The 13,719-nt window shown below is 55.8% G+C and overlaps 1 protein-coding gene across 2 annotated transcripts in view; it reads left to right on the forward strand.

Moving 5' to 3' along the window:
- The window catches only part of CDC42BPB (CDC42 binding protein kinase beta), a 103,433-nt gene extending 92,406 nt beyond the window's left edge, over window positions 1-11,027 (forward strand). The window contains exons 31-37 of one of the 2 annotated variants that reach the window (XM_086708750.1): window positions 1,870-1,967; window positions 2,054-2,138; window positions 2,243-2,360; window positions 2,459-2,576; window positions 3,102-3,207; window positions 3,295-3,365; window positions 9,667-11,027. In XM_086708750.1, coding sequence (XP_086564876.1) covers window positions 1,870-1,967; window positions 2,054-2,138; window positions 2,243-2,360; window positions 2,459-2,576; window positions 3,102-3,207; window positions 3,295-3,365; window positions 9,667-9,798 — 728 coding nt within the window. In that variant the 3' untranslated portion in view covers window positions 9,799-11,027. Of the gene's footprint in view, window positions 1-1,869; window positions 1,968-2,053; window positions 2,139-2,242; window positions 2,361-2,458; window positions 2,577-3,101; window positions 3,208-3,294; window positions 3,366-9,666 lie in introns of those variants that run through there. The other variant, XR_015251993.1, reaches the window with a different exon arrangement.
- The last annotated feature ends 2,692 nt before the right edge of the window (window positions 11,028-13,719 follow it).

Genomic DNA, 13,719 nt, shown 5'->3' on the forward strand with positions numbered 1-13,719 from the left:
TAGAAAGGTCACTGAGCGTGATGAGTTTGGAGTCCTGGCTGTGTGACTGGCATGGACACCTGGTGCCCCTTTCCAGGTCTTACTCCACCTTTGTGGCCTTTTTGTCCCACGTGCACATTATAGACACCAAATCAGTTGTAGAGTTGACCAAAACTAAGTATATAACGTGCAGGCTGGAGAGCTATTAACTCTCTTGCCTCTGTGTTCCGGGCCCTGAGCTGAGCATTCTTGTGTGTTCTCACCTGTCTCTTGTCACGTAGGGAGGGCACAGTCTGTCCCATCTTGCCAAGGAGGACACTGAGGGCCACAGAGGAGAGGTAGCTTGCATAGGGTGCAGAGCAGAACCGGGCTCAGATGGAGGCCGATCGGTCTCCGAGGCCCATGCCCCTCCTGTTGACTTTCTTCTTTTAAAGTTTGTTGATTTATCTTGAGAGTGAAAGGGAGTGCGAGCATGGAAGGGGCAGAGAGAATCCCAAGCAAGCTCTGTGCTGTCGACTCAGGGCTCAGACCCACGAACCGTGGGATCGTGACCTGAGCCGAAATGAAGAGTCGGACGCTCAACCACCTGAGCCACCCAGGCGCCCCTGGTGTTGGCTTTTTAATTTAAATTTTTCTTGAGATTGGACACTTCATTCTATCACTAGAGGTCACACACACAGGTCTCTTCCTGGCTCCTTGCAAATGAAGCCCCACATATTCCCCTGTGAGAGGAGCTGCCCCAGACGCCTGCGGGTGGAGAGTGGTCCTCTGAGAGTTACCTCAAAGTTTGCTGACCTGTCCCCTCTGAGACGGTCTGGCGGCGAGTCCCGGTGTCTTGCTGCTTCCCAAACCCTGTTTCGTGGTTTCCTTTTTGCATTGGAAAGAGAAGGGCCGACCACGTAGCCCGTTGGGAATTGGCAGCCAACACGCAGAGCTCTTTTAAAAATTCAGCTTCGGCAAGTGTCGCGTGACACGAGGGAGTTCACCTCCACCCCGGAAGGCAGAGGGACCGGGAACAGAGACCGAGCCCTGCATTTCTGCGGGGTGGCACTGGGGACTCGGGGGAGGCAGAGTGACGACGGGGTACCTCCCGCCTGCCCCGCTGTCCCTGGCAGCCCGGCCGCGGCTCCCTCTGTCTCCGCGACAGTTCTAAATGTGGGGAATGTCCCCTCAGCTTCGAATGCCAGCTGGGCCGACGCTTAGCGGCGTGTGATGTTCGGTGCCCTAGGCGGGCTTGCCGTCACCAGGACGATCCCCGGGGCGTCCCTGTCCCTTAGGGAAAGAGCCCCCCTCCAGGGTTCACGGCAGGCGGGTCCTCACGGCCAGGCGTGTGCAGACCTCCCCGGAAGGACCGGTGGGCCAGCCGGGTGCGTGGCGGCGCGGGACTGTCGCCCCGGAGCGAAGCAGTTCTGTTTGGAGACCTTACACGCTTACTCGGAAACCGGACTCCCCGGTGTCTCTTAACAGAACTTGCCTCAGAAAAGAGCGCTCCGCCCCCCCCCCCCTAAATAGCAGCCGCGTTGGGCCTCAAGTCCCGGTGTTTGCAATAACCGTATAGAAAGCGAAGTACGAAAGCCAGCTTTGTGAGCAAATCCCCTCCAGCCTCCGTGCTGTGGTAAAAAGCTGTGCGGTTACACACGTGACGGTAGAGCGTTGAAACATCCGGTTGAGTTCGCGCGAGTCCGAAGGGAAGGACGGTTCTAGAGCGGGACCGGGAACGCTCCTAAGCCCAACCGGCCGTGAGCCCGCCGCTGAGGGCGGCGGGGCCTCCTGGGCGCTCCCCGAAGGTCGCGGGGGTCGGGGCCCGGCCGCTGCCCGTGGGGGGCCGCGGGGGCGGCGGAGGGCGCGGGCGCCCACGCCCGCTCACGCCGCCCCGCTCGTCTGCGCTAGGTTGCAGCCCCTCCCACGTCACGGTGTACAGCGAGTACGGCGTGGACGTGTTCGACGTGCGCACCATGGAGTGGGTGCAGACCATCGGCCTGCGCAGGGTAAGGCCGCGGGGCGGGGCGGGGCGGGGCCGGCGTCCTCCCGTGCGGCGCCCCCTGCTACCGCCCCTCTCTGCTTTCCGACGCAGATAAGGCCGCTCAACTCTGAGGGCACCCTCAATCTGCTCAGCTGCGAGCCCCCCCGCTTGATCTACTTCAAGAGCGAGAACTCGGGTAAGACGCCCGCGGCAGGTGTCGCGCGGAGGGAAGGAGTGGCCCCGCGTGTCAGCAGCACGAGGGCCACGCGTGACCGGCGGCGGCGTTGTGTGTTCCCGCAGGAACGGTCCTCAACGTGCCCGACACGTCCGACGGCAGCAAGAAGCAGATGCTGCGGACCAGGAGCAAGAGGCGGTTTGTGTTCAAGGTGCCGGAGGAGGAGCGGCTGCAGCAGCGGCGGTAAGAGCTGAGTCGTGGCCCGGCCTCGCCGAGGCGGGAGGAGGGGAGCCAGGAGGACTTCGACGTCTTTGAGCCCCAGAAACACTTTCTTTCCCCAGAGAGATGCTCAGAGACCCAGAATTGAGGTCCAAAATGATCTCCAACCCGACCAACTTCAACCACGTGGCCCACATGGGCCCGGGCGACGGGATGCAGGTGCTCATGGACTTGCCTCTGGTGAGCTCGCAGGACGGGGCGAGGGAGCCACATCCGCGCCTGCCTGTGTCACCGGCCCCGGCCCTGGTGCCCAGCAGACCCGGGGCACCTGGCACGTGGGTCTGTTCCCACCCTCAGCTGGCCCTGCAGCCGCCCCAGGGGCTGCGTGCGTGTGTGTGAACGCTGGCGCGTTTACACGCGTTTGGTGTCTGTCACGGGTTCGGGCTGCTAGCGTTTCGAGAGAAACTAGCTGTCAAAAATGATTTCTCAAGAACGTCTCGATAGGAGCAGGTAGCATAGTTTTTCATTTAAAACCACAAAACAGGGTTGGGCTCAGCCTAAAATAGCTATTCCCAGTTCTTAGCTCGGCATTGGCCCGGCGCCACCGTCCGTTTTGCTCACGGGGTCCCCGGGATCCCGGCGGCGTCTGTACGCTCTGTGGCTGGCGTACCTGCTGGGCCGCGGTCCCCCCCCCCCCCCCCAGCAGTCTGCCTGCACCCTGGCGAGGGTGCCCTGAGCGTGCTCACTGCTGTTCTCTCCACCCAGAGCGCCGTGCCCCCCTCCCAGGAGGAAAGGCCTGGCCCTGCTCCCCCCGGCCTGTCCCGGCAGCCTCCCCCGAGGAACAAGCCCTACATCTCGTGGCCCTCATCAGGTACCAGAGGTGCCCAAGGGGGGGGGGTGGGCTGCGTGGGGGAGCTCCAGGCTTTCAGTCCAGATGACGGCTGTCCTCGTTCCGTAGGTGGGTCGGAGCCCGGAGTGGCTGTGCCCCTTAGGAGTATGTCCGACCCCGACCAGGACTTTGACAAAGAGGTAAGACTCGCCTCGTTACAGGGACGCCCCCCGAGTGTCTGCATCTCCGCACATGGAGGCAAATCAGTGGTGACGGAGGCTTCGCCCCACCCGGCCCAGCCACAGGGGCCCAGCGGGCTCGGGAAGCGGGGCGGGAGCGCAGGAGGAGGAGCAGCCTGGTGACAGGCCGGCCTGAGCGCTCGTCACCTCCTCGGGGGCTCCCCACCGACGACTTCTCAGGGGCTGCGCTGAGGAGGGGGGGCAGGACGGCACCGGCTCCGGGACCCTGAGCCCGTCGGGAGAAAGATGGAGGCTCCCCTCTCCGGGTAGTGGCCTGAGCGGCACGTTCCTCCGTCAGACCAAGGCCTCGGGAGCCAGGCACTGGTGGCTGCCCCGGGCACGGGGTGGCGGGGCAGTGGGCTCCTGGGCACTGACGAGTCGGCGCCTCCCTGCCGTGTGACCGAGAGACGAACGCCTCCCCGTAAGAAGTCCAGCCAACTTCTTCCTTCTAGACCTCTCTGTGTCGTCTTACTGGGACGTAGCATACTGGTAGCTGCACAGGTGGCCTTCTGTGTCTTCCACGTCGGTCTTCTCTCTGTCCTGCCCCTCTGATGGCCGCTCGGGATCAGAGCGTGCACACCAGGGTGCTCCCGTGGGAGATGGCAGTGAGGGCCGTGGGGCTCTCGCCGGTCTCTCTGCCCTCAGTAGTTTGTCCGTAGGAGGCCAGGAGCCGGACAGCCTGCCCTGTTGCTGTCCGAAAACACGGCCCTGGGGCTGGGCGTGCTCACACTGGCTGCCACACCGATCAGGCAAAGACAGCAGGTCTCCGTTCACACGTTTCTCATTCTCACTGACTGAGGTCACGGCTTTCCACACGTGCGTTGGCCATTTCTTCTTCCGGGGCTCGCCTGCACACCTTCACCCCTCGTCCTGATTTCCAGAAGCTCTTCACTCATCGTCCGTATTCCCTGTTGCAAGTACTCTGGCCGGTATCACTAATCCTTCGATTGTGCCTCGATTCTAAGGGTGTTCTGTCTTAACACAGATGAATTCTCGTGCAGTCCAGTCTGCCTCACCTACGATAAACGTTCTCTCGTGGTGCCTGCAGGAGTCTGGCAGGGGGTCTCTGCTGTCGTGCCGTCACGACGACGTCTGAGAGAGGGAGTGTGTGCGATGGCTGCGTGCATGTGTAGGCAAGGGCCTGAGTTTATTTCTTTCGAAAGTGGATGGCATGCTGGCCCCGTGCCACCGATTTCCCTCCAACTCGAAATGTCTTTATTACAGTCAAATTCCTTTGTTTACACGTTTCTATTAATGGACAGGCCGTCCCCCAGTGCACCCACTGGATTCTCTTCCTCTGTCAGCACCGCCTGTAACAGGAGACTGGGCAGAGCAAATCTCTTTGTTCCCCCATTAGAACAATTTCTTAGCTGTTTTTTCTCCAAATATATTCTTTTAATTTATTTACTTACATAATCTCTGCACCCACCGCGAGGCTTGAACCCACGACTCCGGGATCAAGAGTCGCACGCTCTTCCGACTGAGCCAGCCGGGTGCCCCACTCCAAAGAAGTTTTAAAACCAGCCTGTTGCCTCCACAGTGAAAAAGTAAAACTTGCGTTGAGCTTTTCATTGGGATTACGTTGTGAATTCATAGATTAATCTGGGGGATGCCCTCCATCTTGACCTTTCCTGTGTGGGAACGTTGAGCATCTCTCCAGTTAATGGTTCCCCTCTTACAGGCCATGCATGTTTGTGGTAAGTTTACTCTTAAGAATTTGAAGGTATGGGGGCGCCTGGGTGGCTCAGTCGGTTAAGCATCCGACTTCAGCTCAAGTCACGATCTCGCGGTCCGTGAGTTCGAGCCCCGCGCCGGGCTCTGGGTTGATGGCTCAGAGCCTGGAGCCTGCTTCCGATTCTGTGTCTCCCTCTCTCTCTGCCCCTGCCCCGTTCATGCTCTGTCTCTCTCTGTCTCAAAAATAAATAAACATTAAAAAAATTTTTTTTTTTAAAGAATTTGAAGGTTTGGTTGCCATCGTGAATGGACTGTAATCTTCCATTACGGAGTTGGTGGTTACTCCTGGCGTCTTTGGAATGTTCAGTGTCCAGTCACCTTGCTCTATTCTCATTGGCATTTGTGTTTGGTCGATGGCCTTGGAATTTTGGCTCTCTGGCCCTGGGCAGGGCAGATGGTGGGAACGAAGAGGTGGGCGCTGCCTCTCTCCGTGCCCTGGCCGGGGCTCCTGAGCTCCTAGGTTTGGATTCCTACACCACTGGCTCTGTGCCCCTGCCCGCGTCTCACTAAGACTTCACCCTCCCCCGCCCCCACCCGTCCTTTGTGGGGGGCATCTTTCACTTGGCTAAAGAAGTGGTTTTCTCCTCCTAGCTTCGGAAGAGTTTGTTTTGTCAATAAGGAAGGGATGATGGATATTAATCAAGATGCTTCTATCAAAGTTTTCCAAAGTGACCACCTTCGTGGTTCTCTCCCTAGCCTGTTGACGTCAGAACAGACGTCCTTGTGTTCTGAGGCTAAATCCTCCTTGGTCACGATGTGGTGTTCTTATTTTGTACGCTAACAGATTCAGTCTGATCGTTTGGTTGACTATGCCTATCGGTAAAGTTGACCTGTGGCTCTCACGTTGTGTGTGTGTGCTTGGCCAGCTTTGTTTCAGAGCTGTACTGGCCTCAACACTGAGGAAGCCCGTAACCGTCAGTGGCCATAATATATGGAATTTCTTTCCCGGAAGGTTTCATAGAACTTCCTTGAAATTGCCCACGATTAATGGCTCTGGAGGTAGGTCTTGTTTTTTTTCTCTTATTTTCCTTTTTTCCCCTAAACTGTCTATGTTGAGAAATTTCAAACCTCCAGAAACGTTGCAAGAATAGTAGACCTTTACATAGTCCGCTTTTCCCTGTTTGACGTTTTGGGGCCGAACCAGCAGAAAGTAAGTTGGAACATCACGACAGCCCTGGTCCAGTTCTGCACGTGGCTCCCGGGCTCGCAGCACCTCCTCCCTCCCCGGTCGCAGGGCTCAAATCGCCCCTCTGCACCCTCCCGGCGCAGTGACGGCCCCTACAGCTTGCTGAGACCCAGGCCCCAGTGAAGGATTACACGTTGCATACGTAGTCCTGTCTGTAATCTGGGTCTGGCCTTTTTTTTTTTTTTTTTGTCTTTCATGGCATTGATTTGTTATCACTACAGTCCTGTTGCAGAATGTCCCTGAGTCAAGGCTTCTCTGACGTTTTGAGTTGGGTAACAGTGGAAAGTCCCCATAATTCTCTCCCTGCCACCCAGATCTCCCGGGGACCAGCAAATAAGTGCGTGTAAGCACGCATGCCCGCCACTACCTGAACTGTATCCAGAGGTGGGACAGACCACGCCCCCCCCCCCCCCCCCCCGAGGACCGGGAGTGCTTCTCTTGTGTAACCACAGTGCCGGCCGTGGTCTGCCTGGGCCACAGTGTCCGCAAGCACGGTTTCCTGGTACGGACCCTGTCTCCGGTCACACGAGACATTCAGCTGCCTCAGATCTTCAGCTACCCCCCACCCCGGAGCACAGCTTCCGTCTTTGCCGTAACATTTTGCGGAGAACACGCCCCTTACTTTCTGGAGCGCTCCTCAGTTCGGGTGCGTCCCTTGTTTCCTGAGATTCCAGTTGTATGTCCCAGGCTGGAATACCACACCGAGGACATGGTGTCCTCGACGTGTCCCATCCTGAGGCACGGAGCCCGTTTGTCCTGCACTGTGTTCTTCTTTGACATTATCGCGAGTGACGTTCACGTGACACGAAGCAGCCATTTGAAAGTGAACGACTCGGTGGTTGTGTAAGGCATGTCCAGAGTCATGCAACCACGAGCTAAATCAAGGGTCAAAACATTTCCATCGCCCCAACCCCTTCCCCCCGACCCCCGACTAAGCAGCCTCTCCCCGTCCCACCCTTCCCCCAGCCTGTGGCAGCCACGAATCTTTGTTCTGTCTCTGTGGAGTCACCTGTTGTGGACATTTCGTATGAACAGAATCGTGTACTACATGGCCTTTCATGTCTGGCTTATTTCATGGAGCAAGAGGTCTTCGAGATTCGTTGTAGCAGGTGTCAGCGGGTTGTTCCTTTTTGTTGCCAAATACTCCATCGTACAGCTGTACCGTGTTTCATGTACTCCTTGGTCCACTGATGGACATGTGGGCTGCGTTCACCTTTTGGCTGTAAAGAATAGGGGCGCCTGGGTGGCTCAGTCGGTTGAGCGTCTGACTTCCGCTCAGGTCATGATCTCAGGGTCCGTGAGTTCAAGCCCTGTGTCGGGCTCTGTGCTGACAGCTCGGAGCCTGGAGCCTGCTTCGGATTCTATCTCCCTTTCTCTGCCCCTCCCCCACTCATGCTCTCTTTCAAAAATAAACATTAAAAATTTTAAAAAAATACTGCAGTATGAATGTGTGTGTACACGGATTCGTGCAAGTGCCTACGTAGCAGTGGAAAATGTTTAGCTTTTTGAGGAACCATCAAATTGTTTTCCACAGAAACTGTATGCCATTTCACACTCCCACCAGCAGCGTATGAAAGTTAAGATTTCTCCACATCCTTGTCGCTACTTTCCTGGTTTTGTTTTGTTTTTTAAAAGCCATCCTAGTGGGTGTGAAGTTACTTTACCTCATTGTGGTTTTAATTTGCATTTCCCTAATGAGTAGTGATGTAAGCATCTTTTTTGTGTACTTGCTGGCTACTTCTATACCTTTGGAGGAAGGTCTGTTCAAGTCTTTTGCCCATTTTTAAAAATTGAGTTGGCTTTTCACTGTGGGGTTGAAGAATTCTTTATGTAATCTGGATACTAGACCCTTATATGATTTTGAAATACTTTCTTCCGTTCTGTGGGTTGTGTTTTCACATTCTTGATAATGTCCTTTGATACTTCTAATTTTGGTGATACCCAATTTTTTGTTTTGTTTTGTTGGTTGTGCTTTTGAGGTCCTAAGAATTCATTGCTGAATCCAAAGTCTTGAAGATTTAATAGTGTTTTCTTCTAAGAGTTTTATGGTTTGAGCTTTTCTATTTAGGTCATTGATCTATTTTGAATTAATTTTCTGTATGTTGGAGGTAGGGGGGTCCAGCTTCATCCTTTCATATGTGAATATCCAGCACTATTTGTTGTAGAGACTTTTCTTTCCCTCATTGAATGGTCTTGGCACCCTGGTCAAAAACCAGTTTGCCGTGGCTGGATAGATTTATTTCTAGACTCTCAGTTCTATTCCACTGTTCTCTGTGCTAATACACACCACAGTGCATTACTGTTGTATTATGTTTTGAAGAAGTTTGGAAAGTGTGATTCCTCCCATCTTTTCCTTAGTATTGACTACTCTGGGCCCCTTGCAATTCCGTATGAATTTGAGGACTGGCTTTTCCATTTCTGGAAAAAAGGAGAGCGCGCCATTGGAATTTCAGCAGGGATTTCCCTGAATCTGTGGATCACTATGGGGGAGTATTGCCATCTTAATGATGTTCAGTCTTCCTGTCCATGAATGTGGAATGTTGTTCCATTTATTTAGGTCATCTTTTAATTTTGGGGAATATTTTGTAGCCAACAGTTTCAGTGTAGAAATCTTTCACCTGTTTAAGTTTATTCGTAGTTAGGTGTTACTGCTTTGGATGCTATTTTGAATATAATGGTTTTCTTAATTTCCTTTTCACATTGTTCATTGCGGGTGTGTAGAAACACAACTGATTTTTTGTGTGTTGATCTTGTACCCTGCAGCTTTGCTGAATTGGTTTGGGTTGGGTGGGAGAGTTGTGAGTTCTTTGGGATTTTCTGTATGTAGATTCATCTGTGAACAGAGATGTTTAACTTCTTCCTTTCCAGCTTGGATGCCTTCTTCTTTTTCCTGCCTAATTGCTCTGGCGAGAACTTCTAGTACAATGTTGAACGGCAGTGGTGAATGCAGGCATCCTTGCTTGTTCCTCACCTTGGGGGGGAAGTTTTTGACTTGCACCATTTAGTATGAAGTGAGCTGTGGGTTTTTCATGGACATTCTTTATCGTGTTGAGAAAGTTTATCATGAAAGTATGCCTTGTCTGACTTCAGACCGTCTGGTTTCTTCACTGTGGAGTTGCTCATTCCTCTGTAATTACTGAATTACTTGTGGGGTTGTGATCTCTTACCAGCAACCTTAAGGACCGTGTGACACGCTGGTAAAGAGGGTGTGTTGTCCTAACAAGGGGACAGCAGCTGCCACATCTTGGCACCACAAATGGCCACATCTGGCTGGGCGGCACACAGCCTCCACAGGCCCAGGGTGATTGGTTCTTATGCCGACCCCCTCCTTTGTGTTAACAGCCCGACTCGGATTCGACCAAACACTCGACTCCATCGAACAGCTCCAACCCCAGTGGCCCCCCAAGCCCCAACTCCCCGCACAGGAGCCAGCTCCCCCTGGAAGGCCTGGAGCAGCCGGCCTCCGACGCCTGAAACCTCCAGCCTGCCGCCTCACCACCATGGGGCCTGGGAGCTGGGGGTGGTCTCCACTGTCAGTGCCAAGACTGAGCTGACTCTCCAGTGTTGTCCGAGGAAACATAGACTCAATTTGTAGATATGGAGATAAAAATCTTTATTATAGTAATGATCAGTTACATGCCGCATGGGCTGTGGCGGTAGACCGGATCCACTCATCTGCACAGCTGTGAGAAAACACTGTTCCGTTTGCACATGAAGGACCAGCACCCAGCCCAGAACAAGCTGAGAAGGCCCACGGGGCCCCGCAGACACCCAGTGGGCCCAGCGCAGCCCTGCTGAGGAAGCAGCTCGGAACGCAGCCTCAGTGACGAGCCTGTTCCCTATTTCCTGAAACTGTTTCCTAGGACCTTAGGAGAATAGTAGGAAGTTGTGTGTCATTCCCAGTGTCACTAGAATTGTGAAGACAGGAAAGTGGAGGTTAGTTGGTGGCCTTTTTATTCATTTAGCCATCACAGTCAGCTGCAGACGACCTTCCGCCGACCTCGTAGCCATGGACACAGGCCCCTGGTGAGCGACACCTGCCCTGGGTCCCTTGTGTGTGTTAGTCCATTCCCGGTCACAACCGTCAAGCGTCACCTGTATCTACTACTGTGAAGTCAGCTCACTTCCACAGCTTCTGCCTCACCGCAAAACCGGGGAGCGTCGAGCAGCATCCAGGCCGAGGCCTGCTGGGCGAGAGGAGGCCAGCGCCCCCGACGCCCCGCCCCTGCATGGAGCCCTGTGATTAGTGCCCGTATGCATCATGTAGACTCGCCCGACACACTCCTGCACATTGGCTCGGCCCGCGTATTTACTCTCACCCTTCCTTGCTCACGTGTTGAGTGATCGGGTTTGTGGCCTGTCCCATTAAAGGCTGATGGTTAACTGGCCAGCAGACACAGCTGGTCTTTGGCCCAGGACGGGCTTCTCCCCGCTCTCCCGCTGGTCGACGTTCTTGGCGACGCTGTTTAAGACGTGCACTTACCTTGAGTCGGCACTGAGTGACGTGGGCACCACGGCCTGCCTGTGCGTGTCACACGCCCAGCACCTGCCCGCCTGCCCACCTCCCTGGGCCTTCTGCTGGGGCTGGCACCTGCTGGGGGTTCTGGTTTTTACTTTTTTAATGTAAGTCTGAGTCTTTGTAATTATTGAATCGTGAGAACATTTTTGAACAATTTACCTGTCAATAAAGCAGATGACAGCAATTTAAAGTTCTCAGTGGTCTGCCTGAGCGTGAGGACTTGTCACCCTGTGCGCATTTGGGTCCCCTGTGCGGGAAGTCCCTCCCCAAAAGTTGAAGGAGCCCCCTTACCTGCAGAAGCTGTTCTTGGTCATTCACTTGGGGTGGGGGTGAGGGGTCCTGCAGAAGGCTCCTGTGTCCACATGGCAGGAACTGGCTTCCAGCATAGGGCCCTGGCGGGAGTCCTTGTGGGGCGACACCCTGACAGGGTAGGTAGGACCGGGCTTGAGCCCCTGGGTGGAGAGAGGGGCCTCCAGGTAGCCAGTCATAGCAGTTCCATTTGAATTTCAACCTGAGAGGAGGAGGAGCCCTCGAGGGTCATGATCAGGGCCAGCAGGTTCCCATGAGACCCCCACAAGGCAGAGCAGGGGCCCCAGGAGAGAAGCTGCACGAGAGGCTCCCATCTGGGGGGCTGCCTGGAGCAGTAGGGGGGACCTGTCCACCCACAAGCACGCGGGTTCCTCAGCAACCCTAGAGGACAGGATGGGGCAGGCCAGAGTCACCGGGAGCCGGCAGAACTTGGGACAGGGGGTGGGCAACCACACTGGGGGCTCTGCCCTGATGGCTTCATTTCCTCAAGGGTGGGCAGTAGCCTGTGGTGCATCAAGTTCTGTTTGCCCTGAACCCCAGTAAGTTTTTGGTAAAACAAGGGCAGTGACCGCCCACCCCTGCCAGAGCGGGAGGAGTGAGGGTACAGCAAAGTACGAACGGCAGCCGGCCCGGTGAAGGGCGGGCCGTGCTCCGGAACCATCCGCGGGGCCGCGGCAGCTCTGTGCCACCCAGCGCGGCCTGGGTCCTGCTCCGTGATGCACATCCCACAGCCCATCTGTTCCCCTGGTCTTGGCGAGTCCACCACCCCCTACGTAGGGGACAGATGGCAATCCTCCCACCTGCCCCTGAAGGGGGATCGGAGTAGCAGTGACCACGCCAGGTACAGGCGGAGCCTTTCAGACACAGAAGCTGGGAAAACGGATAAAGGAGCATGAACGAGCTGTGCAGGGCAGAGGGAGCCGGGCCTCCAGGCAGGGCCTGAGATCCCGGCCCGGCTGAGGTCTGCTCCACGCGAGGATTAAAGTGAGCCATGCAGAGCACCTGTCACTGAACAACAGGCACTCGGGCGTCCGCGGTCTCACAAAGAGGAGTCGCTGTACTAGCAGGATGGTGGCCTTGCACAGCGGAACGCTGCCCGGCACCAAGAGTGACACATCACAACCACACACGACGGTGGACGTCGCCAACGAGATGCCGGCCGCACGGAACACAGCGGACGCGTCCACCCGACAGGAGCCCCCGGAGCGGCAGCCCGGGGGCCGGGCGCTGGCGATGCTTCCAGACCCACGTGCCGCTCCCACCGAAGGCTGGCGGACCGCTCCCCGAGCCCTCGTCCGTGCACTTCCACGAGCAGCCGTGGGATTCTCTCGCCCTGCTCCGGCCCAGCACCCACTCCCCAGGCCGGAGCCACCGCCGGGAAGGGCAGGCCTTGTGGCGACGCACACCCCCCTGCCCTGACGCCCCGTGGGCAGCGGAGGGGCCGGACCCACCCCGTCCCTCCAGGACAGCCTCCGGGTCTGGCGGACATCCACGTGCTCAGCCCAGGCCCGAGCCGTGGGAGCCTGAGCTGCTTGGTCCACACAGAGCCTCCAGCCGGTGGGCACCGCACCCACCTGCCCTCCGTCCCCCCACCGGACCGGCAGGAGGAGGAAGCCCTTCCGGCCTGGTACCAGCCAGCCAGTGAGAAAGTGCCACCAGCCCCAATGCCCGCTGCCCCCGGTGGACCGCCACTCAGACCAGCCCCACCCAACCCCCTGCCTTTTCTCTACCGTGTTCCTCTCCTTTGGTCTCCGGACTTGCCTGCCCGCGGTTTCGCCACAGCCTGCATACCCCGAAGTGCAACTCCTCTGCCATTCCAGAACAAACCCGTTTTTCTGGTAAAATGGCCGGCTGTTGTATTTGCAAGGTCGAAATTATATGGTGTCAAATACAGGAGCCAGAGAAGACCCCCAACAGCCCCTGAGGCCGGCGAGCAACGGACTCCATGAGCATTCTGCTTCCTCGCCGACCCCGGGGGGTAAGTCTCCTCTGCACCTGAGATCCACTGTCTGCATTTTGAGCTCTCCAGATTTACTCAGGATCTGTCTTAAAGACTTTGTCCTTGGGATGCATACTTGTTTTTCTGAGGTTTTTTTTTTTTTAATTTTTTGATGTTTATTTATTTTTGAGAGAGAAACAGAGCACAAGCGGGGGAGGGGCAGAGAGAGAGGTGGACACAGAATCCGAAGCAGGCTCCAGGCGCCATGCTGTCAGCACAGAGCCCCACGCTGGGCTCAAACCCATAGACGGAGAGATCATGACCTGAGCCAAAGTCGGACGCTCAACTGACTGAGCCACCCAGGCACCCCTTGTTCTTCTGAGCTTTTAAGCTAACAGTACAAGATCCAAATCTGCTAAGTTTTCTCAGGAGGGTCCTCCTTCCGGGACCCTGGCCAGCTTTGTTTAACAACTATGGTCCCTCCTCATGCACATTTTTAACCAAATGGGCAAATTTAGCTAAAGATAAGCCATTCAGGGAAACTTCAGGTCTCCCCAAAGTTAACTTTTCTCAAAATCAAATTAGAAGACCATGGCTCTAAAGTAGGGGTTCCTGGGTGACTCAGTTA

This window comes from Puma concolor, chromosome B3 (assembly GCF_028749965.1).
Source record: "Puma concolor isolate L17-30 chromosome B3, mPumCon1.1.hap2, whole genome shotgun sequence".
Classification (NCBI taxonomy): Eukaryota; Metazoa; Chordata; class Mammalia; order Carnivora; family Felidae; genus Puma; species Puma concolor.